This window comes from Tenrec ecaudatus, chromosome 1, assembly GCF_050624435.1.
Source record: "Tenrec ecaudatus isolate mTenEca1 chromosome 1, mTenEca1.hap1, whole genome shotgun sequence".
Classification (NCBI taxonomy): Eukaryota; Metazoa; Chordata; class Mammalia; order Afrosoricida; family Tenrecidae; genus Tenrec; species Tenrec ecaudatus.
In genome coordinates, this window is record NC_134530.1 from 292592275 (window position 1) to 292616570 (window position 24296).

Genomic DNA, 24296 nt, shown 5'->3' on the forward strand with positions numbered 1-24296 from the left:
AGGGGTGTGGCTGGACAAGGCAATGAATGCCCGCACAGAGGTGGGTTCCTTAGTGGGACAGGCCAGCGACAGCCAAGGGGCTCGGGACACAGGGGCCTACCCAGATGTGTGTGCTTGTGTGCGTGTGTGTGTGTGCTCATGTGTAGGGGTGGGCATGTAGGTGTGTGCATGCGTACTTCTGTGTGTATTCTCGTGTGTGCATGTGTGTATGAAGGGGCATGGCTGACTCCAGCTCCCAGCATCAATCAGCCTTCCCCGTCCGACCACACTCCTTCCTGCCCCCAGTTTGGAGTCCTTCAGCGCAGGTCACCCCTTGTGGCAGGAGCACGAAGTGGACTCTCCCAATGCTCCCTGAGCACGGGCCGCAGTTTCATTGGGGGCACAGGCCCTGCTGGTCTTCTTGCTGACCGCCACTCTTAGAGCTCCCTGCCTCCCCTCCCCACACCCTCCTTTCTCGGGATCTGGTGTCTCAGTGCACTGAGCACCTGACAGGTCCTGCAACCGGAATCCTGGGGCTGGGTTGCCCTGGGGTCAGCCCTCTCCTCACTGACTGTTGGAGGTGCTACAGGCAGACCCCCTGACAGGCAGCCCACTCGCTCCATGAGCCGCCGTCCTCATGTGCTCAGGGCTCCCCATCTTTTTGCCTTCCACCCAACATGCGTGTCAAGACCCTTTCCTCCCTCGGGCCCTGCCTGTGGCCCCCGGGCCTCATCAGGAACCGGCTGTGATCAGAGGAAACCATCTTCTAACCACCAAAGGGCCAGAAGGCGTGAATGTACAGCGATGATAATAGGTAAAGGTCATGGTAAAGTCACAGAGGACAGGAAAGACAGGGGCGAGAGAATACAATACAGAGTCAGACATGTTTTATTAGGCATTCTCACTTCAGCTCCTCTTGATGGACCGCGTGGAACTGGGAGAAGTGGAACCTTTGCTATCTTGAGACGTGTATAGGGAGCCTGGAGACACACCTCTTCAGTAGTGACATGGGTCACAAGGTGGGCGGTATCTATCGTAAGGCCCCTGTACTTGAGCTCACCAAGGTGAGGAAAGCTAATACCTGCATTGGGGGAAGCTACAAAGGGGGCTGGGTGTCACGGTGGGAAGAGAGGGCAAAAGGATCATATCTGCTTCTACACAGAGATACAATCAGCCATGTGCTCACATTAAGGCAGCCTAGCTGTTAACGGAGAATCCGTGGGAATGATTTTTAAAGTAGGATAATGTACTTGGACTTTACCTCTAACTTACCAAAGTAGACGCTTTCCTACCGTGGAACACCAGCTTTCCAGATTCTCACTGTTATAAGTTAGGGAATAGAGTCTTCATCCTTTTTCCCTCCTTGTTAACGCCCCACAAATCCCCCAGCCACAGTCTTTGCTCAAAAGGAAGAGGCCCTGTTCTCAGGGAGAAAGTTGCTGGCCCTCCTTCCCGCTGTGCCCTCGAATTCCACAAGGCGGCGCTCGAGCTGTGGGGCCACATGCAGAAGGTGGTCCTGGTGGAGGGTGCTGTCCTTGGCCACGACCTGGCGTCTGTGGAGGTCCTGCAGCACCAGCACCGCCTCCTGCAGGGGAGGGCCCCAGTCCCCCCCCGCCCCGCGCCAACCCCTCTTTGTAGGCAATGGATGGATGAGGAGCCCTCACCCCCAGCTGACCACAGGCAGGACTGCAGCCTGCCCCTACCCCCTCTGCGATGGGGGGTGACGAGCCTGGGCTTGACCTAGGCTGGGGTACAGTCAGGATGGCCTGCAGAGTCCTGGGTGGAGAAGCATTCAGCCTGCTCTTTGCCAGCTGCAGAGGGAGCTGGTGGCTGTGGACGAGGTGGTGGTTCAGATGGGGATGGAGGCCATTCAGGTACACCCTGCGGTCCAGGAGGGCCTGGCCGGGCAGATGGCTGAGGTGCAGGAGGCCTGGGCCACCTGGACATGAAGGCCTTGGAGCAGGGCCAGCAGCTGGAGAGGGCAGCCCATGGCCACGCCTTCCTCAGGCACTGCCAAGAACTGCTGTATGTGCCACCCCACCTGGATGGGGGCTTGCTCTGTTCCATGCGGGTGGGGGCACCCAGCTCTTCCGTGCCTCCTCCCTGTTCTGCCCTCCTGGCCCTAAGACCTGTTCCCATGCCCTGTCCCCCACCCAGCACTCGGGCTCAAGAGGAGCAGGCGCTAGTCTATATCCTCAGAAGGGCCAGCTGGGGCCAAGGAGACACTGGGGCAGGAGCTCTGCCTGAGAGCCCAGGCAGTGCGGCCGGCGGGGTAGCAGTTGCTGGACACCAGCCACGTCATAGCCCCAGAGATGTGCGCGCTGAGGGCTAGGGCCAGGGTGGCGCGTGGCCAGAGCCCCCTTTCCTGCTTCTCCCTGCTCCACGGTAACCCAGTCCTGCCCCACCCAGGCGACACCCTGCGCCCCTCCCAACAGCCCTCTGCCCCCCAGGTCACAGCGTCTCCGGGAGCTGAAGAGGCAGCTGCAGGAGCTCCGGACGACCTGGGCCCTTCACCAGGAGCACTGCCTGGTGAGCCAGGACCAGGAGGAGCTTCGGGGAATGCTGGGTCAGGCTGAGGTCTGGCTGGCCTCCTGAGAGGACCTCCTGCTAGACCCTGACTGTGGGGTGAGCAGGGATCCACCCCTTAGAGGGCCACATGCCTGGCACCAGGACTTGGAAAGGCAGCTGACGGCCCAGGAGAAGCTCACCCAGGTCCAGATGTAGGTGAGGGTGTGGAGGGCGGGACTGAGGAGGAGTCGAGGGGCCTCCACCTCCGATAGGGTCTCCAGAGCATTGATCTGCCCTGAGGGGCTCCCCTTTGAGGAAACAGCCGCAGGGTCCTGTCCTCCGTGGGCAGTCTGGCTCTGTGGGGTCCATCACAGCTTCTTCTGCCCCAATGCTCCCTCCCCTCCTCCTCCTGGTTTCCCCCTCTGAGAGTTGCCCCCAGAGCAAGCCCTGTGGGACACAGAGGGTCACTATGGGTGGAAACCAATCAATAATCTCATGGGTGCAGAGCACACTCTGAGGAACACAGGGGAGGTGACACTAGATACAGAGAGTCTGAGTGGAGCGACAGTTTGTAATCCTTGTGTAGGCTGGGGGCGGGGCTGATAGGGGGGGGGTTGATACCACAGGATCCTGTGGGACTGAAAGTGAGGACCTGAGGGTGGACGGGCAGAGGGAGTGCCCCATCCTCTGAGGCAGGAAGGTGGTCAGCTAGGGTGAGCACGGAGGAAGATGAGCAGGGGCTCTGCAGTCACACAAATGTCATGTAAGAATCTCACTTTAGTATAAAATGTTTGTCTCCATTGCAAAGCCACCTCTAGCAACTAGAATCCCCTCTCTCCCCATCTGGAGCAGACGAGTGAAGAAAATCAAAAACTGAAGCAAAGCAGTCCACAGGACTAACGGACCACCAAGACCACAGCCCTCCATCCTTGTCCTGGAGACCAGGAGAGTTAGATGGTGTCCAGCCACCGCATCAAACTGCTCTGGTTGAGCTCAAACTGGCAACTTGTGCACAGCTTGAAAGCCAATGGAAGTCGACTTCATGAAGAGAGGGCATTACAAGTTTGACAGGGACTGCTGGAACCCCGAGACCAGGGCCCTTCAAATCCAAAACAGAGCCCAGCTCCGGGAATCACTCCTGCCCAAGCAACAGTCGAGCTGATAAAGTGAACGCATGGCACCTGTGAGGCACTTGCTTCCCAGAGCAAAGGGGAGCATTTGCCCTCAAAGTTCAGGAGGGAGGGAGGGGCCAGGGAGGAGGCAAGAAGAGTGCTGTGTTATATTATGAGGGCTGCAAACAAAATGTGTATAAATTGTTAAACTGCTCTGCATGTTTCCACTTAAAACAAAAACCCTCTATATTAAAATTCATATATATATATGCATTATATGTGTGTATATATATATTACTCAAACCCAAGGTCAGAAAAAAGCATGCCCCGGGCTGCTGCTCGTGGCAAGGTCAGTGGTCGGAAACCCATCAGAAAGACGCGGCTCGGCTGTCTGCTCCCGTAGTGACAGCCTCAGAGAGTCGCAGGGGCCATCGTGTGCTGTCCTACAGGGCCTATATGATAGAAATTGACTTGATTGCAATGATTTGAGTGCTTTGAAGGTCAGAAACTGTAGACAGTGATCTATAAACGTCCTTCTCTCCTGTAAGGTGTCTGTAACACAATCAAAGGAAAATAATCGGTCTGCTCTCCAGATCTTCAATGGGACCATTTCCAGGGAGACTGGCCACACACTGCCAGGCTGTGCCTTCTCAGATCCGCTGGCACTGCTAGGAAGGTTGTGGGCCCTGCAGGGGTGGGGGACTCTCCAGCCTGCTCCCCAGCAATAGAGGCACTAGGCCAAGACTTGAAGAGCCCCGGCGGGGGGAGAGTGGGGAGGTTGAGGCAGTCACTGTGCCCTGCTTCTGACACTCTTCATGTGGCTGCTATGGTCACCCTTGACCTCAGGGAAGGCCAAGGGTCACCAGGGCAGAAAACACTTCCTTTTTACGGTGAGGGCCTTATCGGGTCTCAACTCCACTGCTAATTAACTGTGGTCTCTAGCAAGTAACCCAGCCTCTCGGTGCACCCAGTTTCCCCAGTGCTATCTGGAGTCCCCAGAAGGGCCAGGTACAGCGAGGCTACTTGCAGCTGGGCCAGAACCAGCAGCTGCCCTCACCGTGCCCTGAAGCCAGAAGCCCAGAACTCAAAGGCTGAGCTTTGCTGAAGGTCGTCCGACAGGGCCTCTCAGATTAAGTAAGCGGTCCCAAGCTCCAGTCTGCACAAGTTGCTCCCTGGAACACGTGGCCCGGGTTCCTAATGTGGGCACACAGAAAGCCAGTTCACCTCTCAGGACAGTGGTGGTGTGACTGGATGTGGACATGCCCGCATCGCCCGCTCGGGGCTCCTGGAGCAGGGTCCCCATCTGCTCTGCACCTCCCGCACCAGACGCCCACTGCCCTGGGACCAAGAGAAGCCTCACCCCCACCCGCCAGGGCAACCCATGGTCCCCGGGCAGCTTCTGGACCATGTCACTCCCTTCCCCAGACTTGACGGCTGTCCCACCCATGGGCTCAGCCCTCTGCACTCATGCCTGTCCATGTGTGCATGTGTGTGTGCGGGCGCACCTGTGATAGATGTTCACGTGTTTTTGGTAGATGCGTGTCATCGGTGTGGTGTGTGTTCATCCAGGTGTGTTTATGGTATACGTGCCTGTGGTATGTCCATCCATGTGTGTGTGTCTGTGTGGTGTGAGTCCATGGGCACACACACACATCTGCAGACCCGTGCGATCCTTCAGCTTCCTGCTGCTGGCTGGTCTGCAGAGAAGAGCAGGCCCTCTCGGAATGCCTTGCCTACTGGAGCAGCACGGGGTTAGGGCAGCCTCTCTTGGCATAGTCCCAGCAAGCTTGCCTGGACTTGGCCTCTTGCAACTGTGCCCTTTGGCCTGCCTTCTCCTCTTCCCTCTCCAAACCAACCTCGGCTCATGGGCAGCCTGCTGCCTCCCCGTCCCTTGCTGTCACAGTCCCCTGCAGCTCTCCCAAAGCACAGGCCCCGTCGCCCTCCAAGAGGAGAAGAGAATCTAGTCAGGGGTCAGAAGGTGGAGGCAGAGAAGGCAGGGCAGGGCAAGGCTCTCTCTCTCTCACATGTGTAAGCAGGAGCCCCTGTTCCCCCCTACTCCCACCCCCCAGAATGTGCAGCACCCCTGAGCCCACCACCCTCCACCAGTGGAGACATCCTGGGGCACCATCTCCGCTGTAATTGCCCACCTCCACGCACTCTCCCATGGGGTCCAGTTCATGAATGGGATGAATGGGATGAATGGCTGGGGTGAAGCCTCATCCTGGACACAGGGGTACTGAGCAGTCACTCCTGCCCTGACTCTCACTCTGTGCCCAACATGGGAGTCACTCAGCCATGCATTGGGGGGAAGGGGGAAGGGGAGTGTCATGGGAATCCACGTGGTTACCAATGCTAGAGGAACGTGGGGTATTGTCAGGGAGGTGGTGGTGGGGCAGGTGTGGCCCAGGGACCCAACATTCATTCACTGGGCCTCGCTGCTCCTCCACAGGGGTGGGTGGGGCCAGAAGTGACCCTGGGGCTGTAGGTGAGTGGGTGGGCCCAGAAGTGACCCTGGGGCTGTAGGTGAGGACGTGCTCCATCCAGGTCACCACATGGAACCAGCTACAGACTGCCCATGCAGGCTCACCACAGTCTAGCCAGGCCACCACGCAGCACCCTGGGAATGGGCAGCTCCTGGTAAGAGGCAGCCCTTCCGAGGTCACACCTTCCTAGGCTCTTCCTCAAGGTGCTCTGACCCCCACCCGCCAAAGAGGGCAGCTACTGGCTGGGAGGGTGGGGCAGGGGTGACCGAAGCAGACACCTCCTACGGGGCTTCCTGCTGGGAAAGGGTGGCACAGCACCAAGAGGCTGGCAACTCTTTGCGGGGCCAGGGAGATGTGTCCTTGTCTTGTTTCCTAAACTGGTCTTTGATGGTGGTACCAAAGGTCTCCCCATTCGTAGCAGCAATGACATCCTCAGACCGTTGGTGGGACGAGTCCTGTAATGTGTGCAGCCCCCGAGTCCCTGCGTACAGCATTCAGAGCAGCAGGGCGGGGGAGCCTGGGACCCTCCCCCCAGTACCAGCACTCTACACCGGGCCCAGCCACCCAGAACCCCAACCCCAGCCCATTTGCACCCCAGCTGCCACAGCACCTCTGCACCCCACCTCTCCCGGTGCTTGGAGAAGAGGCCCACTGTGGCCTGCTCCAGGGGCCCAGGGCCCAGGACCAGAGCAGCTGCTGAGCTGTGGCAAGCCCACAGTCACAGCTTCGGTTCACAGTGCAGATGGCCCTCTGAGGTGCTGGCAGCTCCTGCCCCGTCTGGGGTACCAGGGCATACACCCAAGGCTAGGAAGGGTGCCGCAGGGGCCAACCAGGCCCTCCGAGGCCCCAGAACACTGGTGGATGGCTCTCTGAGTCTGAGGCATGGCGGGGCAGAGCTGCAGCGCTGTCCCTCCATGGCGTCACTTGGGGCGGGCTGTCAGCGCTGCCTCCTCCTCCGCAAGGCCTCGCGCAGGGCAGCCATCAGCGGCTCCTGGTTGTTGCAGATGTTGTAGTGGGCCAGGCCCAGAAGCTTGTCCAAGTCCTCCTGGCTATAGGTCACTTTCGAGTAGTGGTAGGGGGAGTCAGACGGAGACAGGTTCACCCGGCCGGCCTCCTGCTCCTCGGGCGTCCTAGGGACCCCTGTGCAGAGAGAACACATCGTGGGCATGGAGGGGCAGGGTGCTGGGGTGGAGGGCGTGTCTGCTGGGTCGGGGAGGCTGGGACACCAGGAAGGGGGTGGCGGCGAGCTGGCTCAGCAGGGGCCGAGTGGTCCCAGAAGGAGTCGTTGACCAGGGGGAAGTGCAGAATGATTGGGGCCTCAGGCCGGCCGGGGTCGGAGAACTTGTGGCACTCCCGAGGCTGGCGCTCCTCCTCGGGGCTGGGAGAGATGGGCGGGAACGGGATGCCCTGCTCTTGGCACATGCGGCCCACCAGCTGCAGCTGCTGCAGGGGCACAGAGGGCAGGAGAGGGCTAGCCTCGGGCTCCCTTGGTCCTGGACACTGACGTCACACAGGACCAAGCATCAGTCGGAGTGGACAGCCGTGCCGCAGCCCCTCAGAGCTCCACCAAACGGACTGTAGCCATCGCTGAGGCCAGCCATGAAGGGCACACACCTCTCACTAAATTAACACAGAAACTAAACGCTGGGGTGTCGACGGTCTGCAACCAGCTGGGGTGCAGGTGCAGCCAACCAGATTCACCATCACATCATCTCCCCATTGCGGAGAATGCCCCCTGAAGGAGCGTGAATGAAACCCCAGTTCTTTTCACAGGGAGCACTGGTGGTGAAGCAGTTATGTGCTGGACGAGGTTCTGCAGGGTCAGCACTGGGAAACCACCCGCTGCTCCATGGATAGAGGGCCGAGCACCACGTTCCTGAACTTGTGCCTCCACGTTGGTAGCCACAGACTCTCCCTTAACAGCCATGCTGCCTTCAAGTGAGCACATGGCTGGTCTGATCTCCCTACAGAGGCAGACATCCTCTGGCTCTCTCTTCCTGCTGTCGCCCAGCCCCCCTCTCAGCTTCCCCCAATGCAGCTGTTAGGTTTCCTCACTTGTGAGCTCAGGACGTTACTGTTGATCCCACCCACCTTGTGGCGTATGTAACTACTGAATATGCATGTCTTAAGGCTACCTGTAACTACCCCAAGATAATACAGATCCTCTCTCTTCCCCCACTTCCACGTGGTCCATCAAGAGGAGCTGAGGTGAGCATGCTATCATAAAACGTGCCTGACTCCTTTATTGTACTCTCGCTCCCCTATCTCTCCTAGCCTCTATGACTTTACTAGACCTTTACTATTTTATCGCCATACAATTGTGTCTACTGACCCATTGGTTGTTAGAGGCTGGTTTCCTGTGACAAACTGCTCCGTGGGCATTTTTACTCCCGTAAGCAGTTCGATCTCAGAAACACACCAAGGGGGACCCGGTGAGGCAGCATGGACTCCATGGTGGGGATCCTGGTTTGGTTGTTTTGACATGGTGTGGTGGTTAGATATTATGTCCACTTGGACCTGCGTGAAAGTGCAGAGGTGGAGTCCCACCTGTCACTCAGGTGGAAGCCTGGTGATCCCTCCTTGGAAGGAAGGAGAGATGCTATGAGCCTCTTCCTCCTCGCTGGGATTCTGTCTCCAGGGACGGCCCCATGGGGCCACCAGCCTGGAGAGCCGCCGACTCGGACGTGTTCACGCCAGCCTGGACATTATCTGCCTGCAGCTACACAGAGGCTGAGGAAGGTTCTGACTAGCATGGTCTTGAATCGCACTGGGCTGGGATGCCTTGCTGATCTAAAATGATTTCTTGATCTAAAGCTCTTTCTTTTTACACAGAGGAGTGTTGCTGCTTTTGTTTCTCTGGACAGCTCAGCCCATAGCATGTGGGTCCCTGTCTCGTAGGGTTGGGAGGAAGCAAGCAAGGCACACACTGTGAAGCCGCCCTAGCATCCTCGGGTGCCACTCATAAGCTCCCCCACCAGAAAGGCGGCATTTAAATTGTAGTCCAGCGACAGGATGAGGTCCATGTCCCGGGTGGGCTGCAGGAGGGGCGGGCAGCTGGTGTTGACAAAGTAGCCCACGTCCAGCAGGCACAGGCGGGGCTCCCCAGGGGTAAGCTGGTTAGGGTGTCCATCCAGTTTGGTGTCTGGAGAGGTGGGCAGGGTGGGAGGGCAGCCTTGAGCACGGGTGCTGAGGACACCACGCTTGCTCCCCTGGTCAGTGGCAGTCACTGGCTGCTCCTGGAAAAAGACTCCGCCCTCAGGCCCCACCCACCTGGCCCCAGCCCTGAAGCAACCTCCAGCCCCAGCTGAAGGAGAAGGCAGGAAACTCTACTTCTCACATCCCATGGGGCCACACATGGAAGGGCTCGAGCCAAGGGGTGGGGTGAGGGGCCCAGGAGGGGCCTGGAGCCAAGGCCCACAGCTCTGGGAAGACATCAGGGGGCTGGACCCCGGTGGGAGAAGCTACCTTTCCAGGAGGAGAAGTGAGGGTGCTGGAAATAGTCTTTGTGGAACTGGAGACCACGCAGAAAGTTGTGGGTGGCCTGGGCAAGCGGGCGACACGTCAGGAGGCCAGAGAACAACTCCCTGATCCTCCCAGCCAGGCTGGGTGGCACTTCCATCTTCAGCACTGGGACCTGCTCCTTGTCTGCACAGCCAGGGAGTGGGGCGTGGGTGCTAGCCCAGTCTGAGGGCAGTGACCCCGGAGAGGGAAAGAGCTGAGACCAGTGCCCCCACCACCACACACACAGAGCTGGGAGTCACATGCCCACCTCCAGCACCAGCCCCGGAGCCTGGGCACCTTCCCAAGCTGGTCAGGGTCTGAGCCCTGCGATCCCAGAACGGACTGGGCTCCGAGGACCAGTATTAGCTGTCTTGGAGGCTGGCTGCATATAGGTTGGTCCAGATACCTGGGAGCGCAGACACAAGGGGACGAGAGCCCCCATTCCTGTCACAGCCTGACCCTTCCCTGCTGCCCGCCTCAGTGATGGGGCTTCCCCAGAAACATCCTCCCCTCCCCCATTCTCTCTCCAAGACCCCCTCACCTTCCAGGAAGCAGATGCGGGACTCAGGCATCCTCTTCATCAGCCGCCCCATGAAGAACTCGGAGCCGAAGAGCTCGGAGGGGATGAAGGAACCTTACTTGGAGAAACCGAGCTCGTAGGGGGAGAAATCACACCACTCTGCGGTGGGAAGGGACCGCTGTTGGCCACCACCCTCCTGCCCACCCGAACCCACGCAGGGCAGCCACAAATGACGGGGCGACTCCCCTCCAGTCCAAGTGACTCTGGGGTCATGGGTGTCTGGATTCACTCGGGTCCCGGACCAGAGTGTAAGGAGAAGGGCATGAAAAACTGCCTCCCCACACCATCCCAACCACCCCTTCCCCGACCCCTGGCCGCCCGGGGCCTCAACCAGCTGCTTCGACCTGCCTCCAAATTCGAAGGTGGACAGGCCGTGCCCCTTAGTGTTGAGGGCATAGTACATGGGGAGAGGTTTCTGGCCGTGCCTCAGAGCCTGTCGCTGCTCCGAGAGCTTGTGGTCATCAGCCTGTAGGGAGATACCTCCGTGTAAACCCATTGCTGCCTGTTCTCTGGAGATCTCCCCTCGCCCTGCTACCCAGCAGGGCTGCCTCCAGGTCCAGGCCCTTCCCCGTGGGCCGCCCTTCTGTACCCAATCATGTCGCATGGCCTCATTGATGAGGGCCCAGAGGTTGGTGAAGCAGGCCGGGTGTCCCAGGCGAGCGCGCTCCTCCAGCTCCTGGTCGTACCATTGCAGCTGGCTGGGAGCCAACATGCCCAGCTTGTTCTTGGTCACCTGCGTCTTCAGCAGTACGGTGGCGCCCCCCAGGTCCTTCTGCAACCACTCTGGATCCTTGTAGATGTTTTCTAAGGTCCTAGGCAAAGCCAGATGTCGGGGGCAGACAGGTACCTCTAAGAGTCCCCCGAGACCTCACACCCCTTCGGACCTTCTCTCCCAGGGCAGCAGCCCGCAGGTGCCTTCCAGCTCCATGGAGACAGCCGAAGCCCATGGGGCACCTTGGGCATATCGCACCTGCCACCTGCCTCCTCGCAGACCTTCCAATCTAGTCATGGAGGCCAAGGGGGCACTGGAGAAGCCTTACCACAGGCACCCCTGCCTCTGCCCACTCACCCCCAGATCCCACACTCAGCCTGCTCACCAAGTGGAGCCCGAGGGCCCTGTGATGTAGAAGACGCAGTCCAAGAGGCCCAGCTCCCTGAGGCCGGTCAGCTGCCCATACAGGGAAGTCATTGCCCGGACCCCTCCACCAGTAGCCATGATTGCCACCACTGGGACCTGGAAGGGCAGAGTACAGCTGGGCTCAAGGGAGGCCCTGCGGGGACTTCCAGTTGGTGGAGGGGAGGTCAGGGTGCGCCGGGCAGTAAAAACCACAGGAGGAGAACACAGCAAGTCAAGTGGCCACTCAGTCCCCTGCCCCTGGCCCCACCACCAAGTTAGCGTAGGTCAGAGTCTGGTGGGGACCCATGGAGCGGGTCTGAGTCAGAGCAGCTGAGGAGAGTCATGTCAGGATAACCTCCTTCAGCAGGGTGGGTCCTTTCGGGTTTTGAAAACTCCAGGGAGCGTACAGGCCACAGGCCTTATCTCCCCATCCCCAGCCTGGGGAGTACAGCGGTCACTTCTTAAAAGACGCAGGCTCACCTCAAAACCCCCAAATCAGCGCCCCTCTCCCTTTGCAAGGAGCTCATTTCCTTAGGAGCCAGCCCAACCAGAAGAGAGGCCTGGCCAGATGTCCACCGAGTTGTCTGAGAGGCCCAGTCTTAAAAGCAGCTCCAGGACAAGGGCCAACGCCCAGAGAAGGGTAGCTACCCCTGGTGGGGCCCGTGGTTCTGACACTGCTCAGCCGCATCGGGCCCAAGATAACATCAAGAAAGCTCCGGGAAGTACAAGGGGGGTAGGTGGGCAGACGAGAGGCAAACACAAGTCCACCTTACAACCAACCCTGGTCGGGCAATGGAAGTGTGGAGGCCCACTCAGCTCAACCCTCGGCCTGAGACCCCCACACTCCTGCCCAGACCGACAGACCTCGTCCTCCTGCAGGTCTCCCTCCAGCTGCAGGGCCTGCTGCAGGGCCTTGGCCACCACCTGCTTCCTCCTGCTCAGGAAGGCCTGCTCCTCAGCACACAGCTCAAAGCCCAGGCGCACGGCCAGTTCCCCTGGTCTGGGGGTGGGGTGGGGGGATGGACGGACAGTGAGGCAGTGCTCATCCTCATCAGAAAAGAGGACACTGGGCCCATCTCCCTGCAAGATCCACGTCCATCTCTTCTCTCCCTTCAGGCTGTGTGCTGAAGCTTGGAGAGTGAGGGGGGGATGGTGGGCCCAGAGCCACACCAACACGCCCGGCATGACAGCAAGGCCAGCCGGCAGATGAGGGTGTCCCTCTGGCCAAAACGGCCCTAAGTCTCAGCTTCTCCCTCCCCTGCAACGCTGGACCAGGGCTACACTGGGGAGGGGACACGGAGGCTGAGAAGGAACAAAGGTCTTTAAGTTGGGGCTGCTTATGCTCCTAGACACCGAGGGCCAGCAAAAGTTCTTGAAGGCCCAGCTACGTTGCTTCCATCCAAAAGGTTGCTTCCTTCTGGTCTTTGTGCTCCTCAAACCAGGCGTGTTACTCTCCTCAGCCCCCACCTCTCTCCCACCCAGTGAGGCCACACGCAGACTACAAGGCTGAGGAAGGACCCTCTCTGCTCTGAGCACCTTCCCAAGACTGGGAGCTCCCTGCTGCAGCCACCCGCTTGCTTCCGGTCCTCCAGGCCACCCAGCTGCACGTAGCGCCCTCCCTCCACCGGCTGCTCTCCCCCAGCCCAGCCTCTCACATGTCTTCTTTTCTCAGCTCCACCTTCATCAGAGGCTCCTGCAAACCAGCAAAACACCACTCAGAAAGGCTGGCACCTCCACCCCAACTCCGGCCCTGGGATGTCCCAGCCATCTCCACAGGGATGCACCCCCACAGGCCAGCCCAGGGGCTTGGCCCAAAAGAAAAGGGAGAGAAGGAGTCACCCCCTGCCCCCACCCCCGCACTGGCCTGAGGCCCTGTCCCACCCCCACATCAAGGTCTCTTCCTCTGAGTGAAGAGTACCTGGGACGTAGGGAAGACCAGCCTCACGAGCTGGTCTGATGGCAGGGCCCTGAGTGGCACCTTCAGTTGCTCCTGGGGGGCGTTCTGCAAGGGGACCAAAACTGTACACTTACCCGAGTCTCAGAGCAGGGGTACCACCCGGCCCTGTGGGCCTGAAGTCCAGGGGGTCAGTGGGGGGGGGCTCCCTACCTGCAGGTGGATACTCAGCTCCTGCTCCCAGCAGGTGGGGAAGTGGAAACGGAAGGAGTCGCTGCCTACGGTGGCCTCCTGAGATCCCTCGTAGGACCTGGGGACCACAAGCTTAACTTTTCCCTTTGACTCTGGAGAAAGGAACCGAGGTAGGGGTGGAAGGGGGTTCCCTGCCCGTGAGGTATCTCCCGCCCCTGTGGCTGGCAGAGGCTGGGAGGAGTTACCCCCAGCCCAGCCCCCTCGGAGCAGGGTCATGGGAAAAGACCAGGTCCTGGTAAACCCGGGCAGTTTCACCCCCAGCCCCTAGCCTTCGGAGGCTAAAGGTGGCTGGCAGCTTCTTCCAGGATGGGCAGCTGAGGAAGGGGGAAGACATAGGCTGAGGGCCAGGGCTGTCCTGGTGACCTGGGAGACTCACCCTTCTGGTCCCCAGCCTCCTCCAGCCGCACATGCAAGCGGGAAAGCTCACGGGCCTGTGTTGGGAAGAGAATATTCATATGCCGCCCCTCCCACGCAAGGATACCTCACCACTACCCTTTCCCCTGCAGCCTGCGGTTCCTGCTCCTCAGTCCCATGTCCTCTGGAAATCATAGCTCCTCCCACTTTGCTCTTTCCTGGTCCAGACAGACTTGCAGCCAGGAGGGCAGGTGAGCAGATGGCGTGAGGGAGGGTGTGTCACTCACCACTACAATCCCAAAGCACTACTATGATCCCAAATCACTACTATGATCCCAAATCACTACTATGATCCCAAAGCACTACTATGATCACAAAGCACTACTATGATCCCAAATCACTACTATGATCCCAAAGCACTACTATGATCACAAAGCACTACTATGACCCCAAAGCACTACTATGATCCCAAATCACTACTATGATCCCAACACTACTATGATCACACAGCACTACTATGATCACAAAGCACTACCATGATCCCGAACTATACCATGATCCTAAGTCACCATTACCTTCCCAAATCACCACTATGATCCCGAATCACTACTATGATCCTGAATCAATCACTACAATGATCTGACTCACCACTAGGACACCGTTGCTGGTGAGCTGCTCCGCACAGTCTGTCCTGGGAAAAGCCATGAGCGGGGGTCAGGTTCTTGCCCCCAAGGAAGCCTAGGCAGTCCTTCCAACCACAGAGGGTCCCCGGGGAAGGACACCAGCCCTGAGCGCACGAGGCTCTCTCCTTCCAGAAGGGAGAGATTTGACCCAGAGCCCCTCTCCCTACCTCGCAACCCCCAACTCCCCTGACCCCCGCGACCCCCAACTCACACACTCTGCAGGAGGAATTCAACGTCGAACCGCTCCCCACCCTGAAAAAGCAAGTTATAAAGGTAAGACGTGTGCATGTATGTGGGCATGCATGTGAGTGGTTGTGTGCACATGTGAGTGTGTGTGCATGTGTATCCACATGGCTGTGCATGTGTGAGTGTGACAGTGGTTGAGTGCGTGTGCTTGCGTGTGAGTGTACCTGTGTATGTGTGTGAGGCTGCGTGTGGGTGTGAATGTGAGTGTGTGTGTCAGTGTGGGTATGTGCAGATTCCAACCCAGACGCCAGCCAGGGGTGCCAATGCGGGGAGGGCTGCTGTCCATAATGTGGCCCCGAGGAGGGGGCTACTCCTCGGGAAGCAGGTCCTGGTTGACACTCGGGCACCAGGTAAACCTGACCTCATGGTCTGTAAACAAGTTCTTTGAAGAGGGGCATTTAAGCAGCATCCCGTTGGTGGTACCGAGGGTGGCCGCCCATGTGGATTCTTGCCTGCGGGCTCAGCAAGAAGCTCTGGCGCCAGAACTCCCCAGGCAGCAGAGTGCCACGTCAAACAGCACTGACAGCACGGGGTCGTCGCTGGTCAGCAGGTCCTGGTCAAAGACTTTCAGCTCCACCATGTTCTGGAAGGGGAGCAGCGGGACAGGGCCATGGGGTGGGGGTGGGGTGGGGGTGGCGCTGGGGGTACGCAGGGCTGGGCTGAGGCAGGCCCACCTTGATCTGGCTGTGCACCCGGAAGAGGAAGCTCTGGTTCCAGACAGGGTTTCTGCAGTTGTTGACCGTGCACGTCTGGAGCCGGTGGTTGCAGGCCGTGGGCAGCCACAGGGTCACATAGAAGTCACGGTGGGTCACTTGGAGGAGAAGAAATGAGGGCCAATTCTCCCCCAAGCCAGCCACGCAGAGTCTACCACCAGAGGGATCCCTGGGGACGCACCGAACCCCACCCTCCATCACCAGCCCTTGCCCGTCCCTCTTTGCAGCTCCTCCTCCCAGGACCTCGCAGGCCCAGCCCTCCTGCCACCTCCCACCGTCCCTGCCCTGCTCCAATTGCAACCTCAGTTCCCTTCTCCTCTCTCAGTCAACTCACCCACGTCCCTGGCAGGCAGGCTGTGGGCCTGCAGCACACGAATGGTGAGCAGGCAGGTCCCGGGCAACTTGGCCTGCAGAGCAGCAGGGAGGGGACAAGCTTGCTGTGGGATGACATGACCAAAGGCCGAAGGCGATGGAAGGGAGTTTGGGGCACCTGTGAGGGTTCACCCAGCACCAACAGGGCCAAGGCCACCCAGAACCCCGAGTCTAGAAGAGACAGGGCACGTCCATAGGAACTTACACAATGCCCATGACAGGTCTGTCCCAAGGGCTATCCATACATTAACTCAGCCGACTACTACGCTGCCTCACGAGGAGGCGGAGGCATGGAGAGGTGACCCAGCAACTGGCCGGAGACCCAGAGGCAGGATCGCTGTGCTCTCCGCTTCCCTCTCCTGGAACCAGCAGGCTCCCATCTTGCCACCTGTCTGCCCCAGCCCATGCCCTCGCTTACAAAGCTCTGGGTGGGCATACAGAAGTGCATGGAGGGAGCGGCCTGCTAGGACTAAGCTCCTCTTTGCTCACTCGCTCCTCCCTGTGCATCCCACCCCTGGTCAGGGGGCAGTTCTGGAAGCCACCTCTGTGCTGGGGCAGGTGGGAGGTTACCAGGCCAGGCAGCCCATGGGCGCCAAGCCCTGTGCCCTCCAGGTTCTCCGAGGGCAGAGAAACAAAGGACCCCAGGACTCCATCCCAAACCACCCCGGGCTCTGGGCTGAAGCCCTGCCAGGTGTGCTGGGGCCAGGGAGCGTGTGTCAGCACACCCTTTCACTGGCCTCCCAGCTGCCATTGGAAGTCCCAGCTGCATGCGCCCAGGGGTTCCTGGCAGAGGAAGAACCCGGGAAAGTCACCCATCTCATCAGTCTCAAGCCCCGACAGCCCAGGCAACTGACTCAGAGGGAGCAGGGGAGCAGCCAGCAGCCTCTCCCTGCCTAGAAGCTCTGTGGATCCCCAGCCCAGCCATGCCCCTACCCAAAGCTGGCAAACATGCCCCCTACACCTGAAGACCACCGCGGCCACAGCCCTCCAGAGAAAGCATTAGCCAGGACTCAGGTGGGGAGTAAGAGTCAGAGTGGGCTCCAGTGCCACGCCAGTCTTACCAGAGCCATGAGGCTGGGGGTCCCAGGCGGGGCGAGCAAAGGCAGCAGTAACCACTGGGCCGAGGACTGTGGGGATTTAAGCCAAAATCCAAGTATGTCCCAACTGGCCTCCCTTGCCCCTCCCACCTGCATCTTCAGCTCGGCCCAAGCCCCACAACCTGCCCAAGAAATGAGGCACCTCAGCCTATACTGGGGCTACTGACACCCTCCCATGGGCTCAAGGTCCCCCACCCCTGCTGGGTTCCTGGAAAACCCACTGCCCCCAGCAGACACCACCTGGGCCTGCCCAGCCGGGTCCTGCTTCCAGGACAGCTCACCAACCACCCGTGTGAGCAGGACAGGAAGGCATGGCTTGGAGGGGCCACAGGTCTGGGCAGCCGCCAGAGGTAGGGCAAGGGCAGAGTCCCCACCAACAAGGCTTGTAGCAACATCCAGGTACCACTAGGACAGGAATGCCCAGTCTCCACTGAAGCAGACCTGGAGGAGGGGTGTATCCAGAGCCTATCATCACAGCAGGGGAGTGGCTGTTACTAAAAACAGCTCTTCAAAGCCAGGGCCTGGGCCACCTGGGTCCTCAGAGATGGCCAGGACTGGAGCTCCAGGTGGGAACCCAGGGGAAGGGGGCTCATCTCCCCTTTTGTGGGGGCAGCATGAGAAAGCCAGTTCCTTCTGCAGAGGAGCAGCCCAGGGGTGGGGGTGGGGCAGTTTATGTCCCCTGGTCCCTGTGCTGGTTAGGAGACACAGGCTCGTCCCCAGGTCACCAACCCCATCGCGAAGCAAACCAGAGTCCCAGTCAACGAGCCCTGGCAGAGAGTTAAAACAGGGTTGCCCTGCCAGCCAGACCGGAGTACAAGCTGTGGTCCCTGGACAGACAGGGAGCTAGCTCCTCTCTCTGACGTTTCCATCTGAACCCTCCCCGCCCTGCCGGAGACACAGAAAGCCACAAGGAGCAGGTACCACATGGAGCCTCCCCGGCTTTATTGAGCATGTCCTTCGAGCGAGCGAGCGGGCCCTTACAGAAACCCTCTCCAGGCCCTAGGGCAGCCAGAAAGGTAGGGACCATCATTATCTCCACTTCACAGCTTTACAGAGGAGGGAGGACGCCGCAGCTGGCCTCCACCCACGGGGCTGCTTCACCTGCATGGCAGCTTTCTGGGAACCCTGACCTAGACACCTGCCTGGCACTTCCTGGTCCTCCTCCTATCACCCACGATAGTCTCCAGGGTCGGTCCCAATCCAAACGGGGTTCTGGGTCAGACAGACTCAGGGTGTCTCTGTGGGGGCCCATCTGGGGAGGAGCCAGAGTGCCCCCTGAGCTGTGGGGGCGGGGCACGTTCCCTGGGGGCTCCACTAGTCCAGGCCTGAGGCCTTGGTGAGGGTGTCGAGCAGTTGGAAGTAACTATACTTGAGGTCATACTCCATGTCGTACCAGAAGTTCACTGTTGGGAGAGCAAGCACATGAGTGGGTGGCCCAGCTCTGACCCAGAGCCTCCCCAGCCCACCCGCTGGCCGAGGCCGGCAGCTCCTCACCAACAATGCAGCCCTGGGACTGCTGCACGTGGTGGAACCACAAGGCCGGCAGGTAGAGCATCTCGCCGGCCTGCATGGTGCAGCGGAGGGCCTGGGCCCCACGGTACTGTGGGTACCGGGACAGATCTGGCGCCAGGGGATCCAGTGGAAGCCAGGGCACCTGGGGACGTAGCAGGACCGGGGAACTCGGCCTTTGGCCTTGCCAAAGGTAAGGGCCAAAGGTCCCCCTCCACTCCGCCCTGGGAAGCCAGCCCCAGAAGGCGGGACCTTACGGAGGAAGGGGCCACCTTCCCAGGACTTTTGGGGCCCACTTGCTCCTCGGAGATGGATGAGCTCGCCCCTCCCTGAGGCCCAGGGCCAAGATGGACACCTTCTCCATGGCCTCTTCATCCACCACCTCAAAGGTGCCCACCTCAGTGAGTCGGTAGGTTGCTGGGGTGTACAGCTCTGATGCCAGAGAAAAAGGGGGAGCTCAGCAAAGAGTGCTCCCAGCCCCTCACACCTCCTCCCAGCCTCTCCTGTTGGCTGCCTGGCCCCAGGGACACAGGCAGGGAATCCTCGCTACCCTTCCTCTGGTTTGGGGCCCATGCGTAAGGCAGGCCCCAGCCCTACCGTAGGGGATGAAGGGTCGGTCGCTGGGCAGGTGTAACAGAAAATGTTTGTCTCCAGAGAGGACACAGTAGAGGTTTTCATAGTGGTCCTTGTGCACTGCCAACACAAAGAAGGTCCTGGGCAGATTTGGCGGAGCAGGGCACATGAGAGGCAGAACCTGCCCACCCAGAGCCTTGCGCCTCAAGACAGCCAGGGGTGTAAAAACGAGAAAGTCCTGCGAATAAAGATTTCAACCTTCCATCCAAAGTGTCCCCTGATGTCTCCTTTACGCCCAGTTCTAGTTCAACTTAGCCAGTAAAGGATCTCCATCCCTCTGCCATGAGCATGGTGCTCTTTTAAACTCCATCCGGGCTCAGACTGAAAACAGCCTCTTCAAAGAACAGCCAGGATCCTGGAGGACAATGAATTTATAAGGGGGGAGGGGGAATCCCATTATTTTCTACACAGTTTCTGAAGCCCCCTCATTTCCCTCAGGGAGAAGAACTCGGGAAGGGAGGGTGAGAACGTTTAAACCAACTAGAGGGACTGAATCAATGTCACTGAGCTGTCAGCGTAGAAGCTTGGTGTGTGCTTCTGCTCTGTGTATTCTCAACGACATAGTCAAACCAGACTCCAGGAGATGCCCAGGGAGGAATGGGGTGGAGGGCATTCCAGATCCCAGCCACCAGGGACTTGGCACTCACCACACCCCCCATGCGGGTCATCTCTCCAAAGAGGTAAATATCCACGCATAGGGTTCTCCCAAGTTCACCTCCGGGGCCAACGTGCCCTCTGAGAGATGTTTAGTGCGCCCCCACACCAAAGTCATCCCACCCACCACGCTGCCACGCCACTCCTCCTCTGTTCGCAGAATTGTAGACCGACCCTCCAGGCCAGCCTCCCACCCTTGGCCCCATCCTGGCTCCTCCCTGTCCCTGCATCCCAGAGACACCTACAGGACGTCACTGTGGCCGCCTCCCCCAGCCAGAAGTTCACCGCTTCTGGCATCATCCCTGCAGGACAGAGGAGGAGAGTTAGGAGCGGTTGTCCCCTGCAGGTCGGGTCTGGGATAACACCCAACAGGATGTGGGCGGGGGTGCTGCGTGCGAGCGAGGGGCATCCCAGGGAAAAGTGGCGAAGAGGCCATGGTTTGGAGGGCTTGGGGAATGGGCCCAGCCCCCCACAGGCAAAAGTTAGAGCACTAATCCTTTGCAGTCGGTCAACAGTCAAGGCTTCCAGGGCGGCAGGGCCTGACCCTGGCCATGGGGTGGTGGGTGTGGGCCAAGACAATCAATGTCACTGAGCTGTCAGTGTAGAAGCTTGGTGTGTGCTTCTGCTGTGTATTCTCAACGACTGCCCTCTGCCCAAGTCGCCCCCTCTCACCCAGAGCCTCGGAGGCCCAGGGCACGTGGGGCTCCAAGTCGGGCAGCAGCTGGGGCAGCTCGGTAAGCAGGTTAGAGCACTGCTTCTGCACGTAGAGCACGCCAGGGTGCCGGGCCCTGCCCTCCAGGACGTCCAACACACCTCACAGGGGCAGCAGGCGCTCGGCTGGCATCAGGAAGTGGTCTCCGCGTATGGAATCAGCATAGCCATCTGGGGTCACCGCTACGCTCACCTCCATGGCGCCCACCGTGGCCCTAGGGGAAGGGACTCTAAGAGCATGCCCACATGCCACAAGACAGCTCGCCCATCACCCTAGCCCAGCCCAGGGCTGCACCCACCTCAGATAGGGGAGCGACCACTTCTGCAGGGCATTGCGCACGATGCAGGGCCTGCTGGGGCAGACCCAGCCCCGGTAGAAGTGCAGTGGCATCGGGGCCTCATCCAGGTAGGGCACGGTTGGAGGCACGCCAAGCTCTTAAGTGGGGTGGGAGGTAGATGTTGACATAAACAGCACCCAGCCACTTACGGATGAGATGCCCTCTCTGGGCAGGCCACAGGGTATCACTGGGCAGTGCTCACTGGGGAGGGACCAAGAGACTCTGGACCACCAGAAATAGAAGGGGATTTTCAAGGAGGAGGCTGCCGCACGCCTACTCCAGGAGGGGCCACACAGCCCAAGAGCAGGTGAGCAACATACTCTGGTGTCAACTTGTGGAGGGGTGGAGTCTAAGCTGTCATTCAGGTTGTAGCTTGATGACCTCATTTGGAGGTGCCCACGGAAATCAATAGCTCCCTTCCTGTGAGACATTCCTGCTGACAAGACACACAGAGCTACACTAGAGCCCTGGAGCCGCAGGGCTCACTTGGATACCCCTGCTAGCGCTGGGATGCCTCCACCACCACTGGGTCCACAAGGCTTTCCACCCACTGGCCTGTGATCTTCCTGCATCAGCATCATTGCTTGTGTTTCGTGAGTAGGAAGAGGGATTTATAGACTGGTATCGGACATATGGGCTAATATCAGACTTAAGGACTTGATCTGGACTGGGCTGGGATGTTTTCTTAATGTACAATTTTTCTTTGATATAAAGTTCTCTTTTAAAACACATATAAGTGGCTATGAATTTGTTTCTCTGGTCAACTGGGGCTAACACAGCGGGACTCCTGCTTGGCCCAAACCCCAGTCCTCCCTGGGGCCAGACCCTTGGTTAGCTTCCCTAGCTGTGGTGGCGGACCTCTTGCGAAGTATAGAAAAGCAGCCTCAGGCACCACGCAGGAAGCTCCCCGTGGCTGGGGGCAGCAAGATGAAGGAAGAATGCCTTCCAACTGCGAATATTCACTGAATATTTTGGAATGTGCTCAGCACTTGGCTTGGCCAGTGTGAATGGGTCCTTTCAAGATGCTGACAGCCTCATCGGGGAGACATGCCTATAACCTGAACGCCCTGGGTCTTCCATGATGGTACCGTGCTGTGTGCTGCCTGGGTGGCTTTCTCTTGCTGCCCTTCATCGCACCCTTCATAAACATCACTGACTCCCTGTTGTGCTCCTGGCTGGCTCCTCGTCTCACCGAGTCTACCTACAAACACTCCCAACCTCCCTCGCCCTCACCTTCTCCCTCTCCCATGCCACCTCCTTTGGGGCCCCTCCACTCACAAGTCACCTCAAGAGCCTTCCTTCCCCCAGCTGGCTATCCTTCTTCTTTAGGAACTTGTGAACCACAATACCCACCGCCCACCCCCTCCCGGCCCCAGCCCACAACCATTTCTAGTAAACAAAAAGTGTTGCCCTCGAGTCGATTCTGGTTCCTGGTGACCCGGGATGTCAGAGTGGACCTTTGCTCCACAGTTTGTGGCCCTGACTTTTCTGAAAAGGATTGCATTTTGTTGGGGGTCCTTTAGGAGGAGGCAAAGTGCACCGACCTTCCCATTAGTAAGACAAATGCTTAACCATGGACACCACCCCGGGGCTCTGAAAAACTCCTCGTTCCCTTCCTGCGTGCATGTCCACTTGACCACCTGCACCGTCAAGCACACTATCTATGGGCCCTGGTGGTGGCACGGTGCTTAAGCACGTGGCTGCTAACCAGGAGGGGGTTGATCTCAGTCCACCAGGTGCCCCTCGGGAGAGAGACGTGGTGGCCAATCTGTTTCCTCAGACACAATACGGGGCAGTTCTACGACTCCAGTGACAGGTTTGCAAACAGGTTAATATACTATCTACTCAATTGATTTCCACTGGATAGCTGTCTCTGTCCCCGGCTAGAATGTGATCTCCATGAGGGTGGGGGTGTGGGTTACGCCTTCCCAGGAGGGAGCACAGTGCCCAGCACGCCCAGGATCCCCAGTACACACTGGCTTAATGACTGGATTAAAGGCTTACAATATCTCCTGCCACAGTGAACTAACTGGTTCCCCTGGCTTAACTCCCCTCCTTCCAAAAGCATTTATCACCCCAGCTCCAGACATCTTCTTGAAAGGCAGCCTCATGTTGTCACTCTGAGCAAACCTCCTTTGATGACTTACCACTTGGAGAATAAAGTCTGCCTGGCCTTGGTAATGGGGCCCAACCCATTCTTCTCCTCTGATTAGCCTCTGCCTGGAGCCAGCCCCTTACCACACACCCTCCCTGCACCCTGGCCCTGCAGCTCCCTCCATTCTTTCCCTTGGGTAGAGCGGAAGGTCCCCCCTGTGCTTCAAGGCCACTGCCCTCCCCCTGAACCACAAGGTCGCGCGCCTCCGGTGAAGTCATCCGATTAGTCTCACGGTCAGTGGGAAAGTGGGGATGTCTTTAGCTAGATCAGAAATTGGAGCTGAATAGGAAGGTCCCAGGGGACCTGCGAAGGTGGAAAGGGAAGAGCTGATTGGTACTTGAAAGTCACTGGCAAAGAGGCAAGAAGGATCCTGCCTAGTAGATACAGGAACCCGGAGGGGTGACACGTGGCCAAGCTGTGCCAGCCCACTGTAACAGGCACCCCGGAAGATGACTCAGGCTCAGTAAACCCCTGAGATTCTCACAGAAATTCTTAACAGAGGTGGTAACTGTTATTTTTAGCCCCTTTATGTTTTTTACTCTTCTTCCATTTTGATTTTCTTGCATTTGAATAGATTTCTTTTGGGGTACGGTCACTCTTCTATCCAAGGGCTTTGAAACGAGAGAATTTCAAGGGAGATCTAGACAATTCCTTTGACCCCATAATTCCTCTGCTAGGAATTTAACCAACCAAAATACACATGGGCAAAACGCTTCCCTCTCCCGAGCGCACCATCCTCTCTCCGACTCAGGGTGTTTGCTTTCCGTGAACTGCCCCCGCATGTGTCTGCACACTCCCTCCCTCCCCGCCCGTGAGTCTGTGCCCACGAGCCACCTCCTCATTGAGGCCCTCTCTACTCACCCTATTGAACCTCCATCCCGGAGCCCCTCATTGCACTTAACTGATTTCCCCACATTTATCTTCTAACCTACTGTCTCTTCATTTAGTGTGCCTACGGCTAACTGTAAGGAACCCCGGTAGCTGCTAACAGCAAGGTCAGTGGTTCAAACCCATCGGCCACTCCTCAGGAGAAAATAGACGCTGTCTGCTCACTTAAAGAATTTCAGCCTCACTAACCCACCCAAGGGGAGCGGGTATTGTTTTTATCTCCACAGGGAAAGAGGGACCAGACTTCAACCCAATGCTCCAAGATGTGAATGCAGCATGCCAGCATGCAGTAGGGAACCAGTGGAGAGGTTTGGGGGGCCGATTCCAATCCCAACTACTAAATGGACACCTGCCCCTCCCCCCAGAAGAATTTATTTCAAAGGGCGGCATTGAATCTGAAGCTCCGGGAGAGGGACATATCTGATCGGAGCACACGGGAGCAGAGGAAGGGGAACGAGGAGAGTGGAGCACATCCTGGACCACCGGGCCATGGGGACGATATTTCCAATTAGAACAG

At 58.7% G+C, this 24296-nt stretch overlaps 1 protein-coding gene and 1 pseudogene across 1 annotated transcript in view; both read right to left on the bottom strand.

The window, feature by feature from the left end:
* Positions 1 to 7006: 7006 nt before the first annotated feature.
* On the bottom strand, positions 7007 to 16174 carry LOC142440750 (cytosolic phospholipase A2 beta-like; annotated as a pseudogene).
* Positions 16175 to 18205: 2031 nt separating this feature from the next.
* Positions 18206 to 24296, bottom strand: part of LOC142440760 (bifunctional peptidase and (3S)-lysyl hydroxylase JMJD7-like) — a 99612-nt gene continuing 93521 nt past the window's right edge. The window contains 8 exon segments of the mRNA XM_075543015.1: positions 18206 to 18294; positions 18386 to 18545; positions 18756 to 18832; positions 18998 to 19093; positions 19933 to 19989; positions 20360 to 20613; positions 20698 to 20833; positions 21231 to 21241. Coding sequence (XP_075399130.1) covers positions 18206 to 18294; positions 18386 to 18545; positions 18756 to 18832; positions 18998 to 19093; positions 19933 to 19989; positions 20360 to 20613; positions 20698 to 20833; positions 21231 to 21241 — 880 coding nt within the window.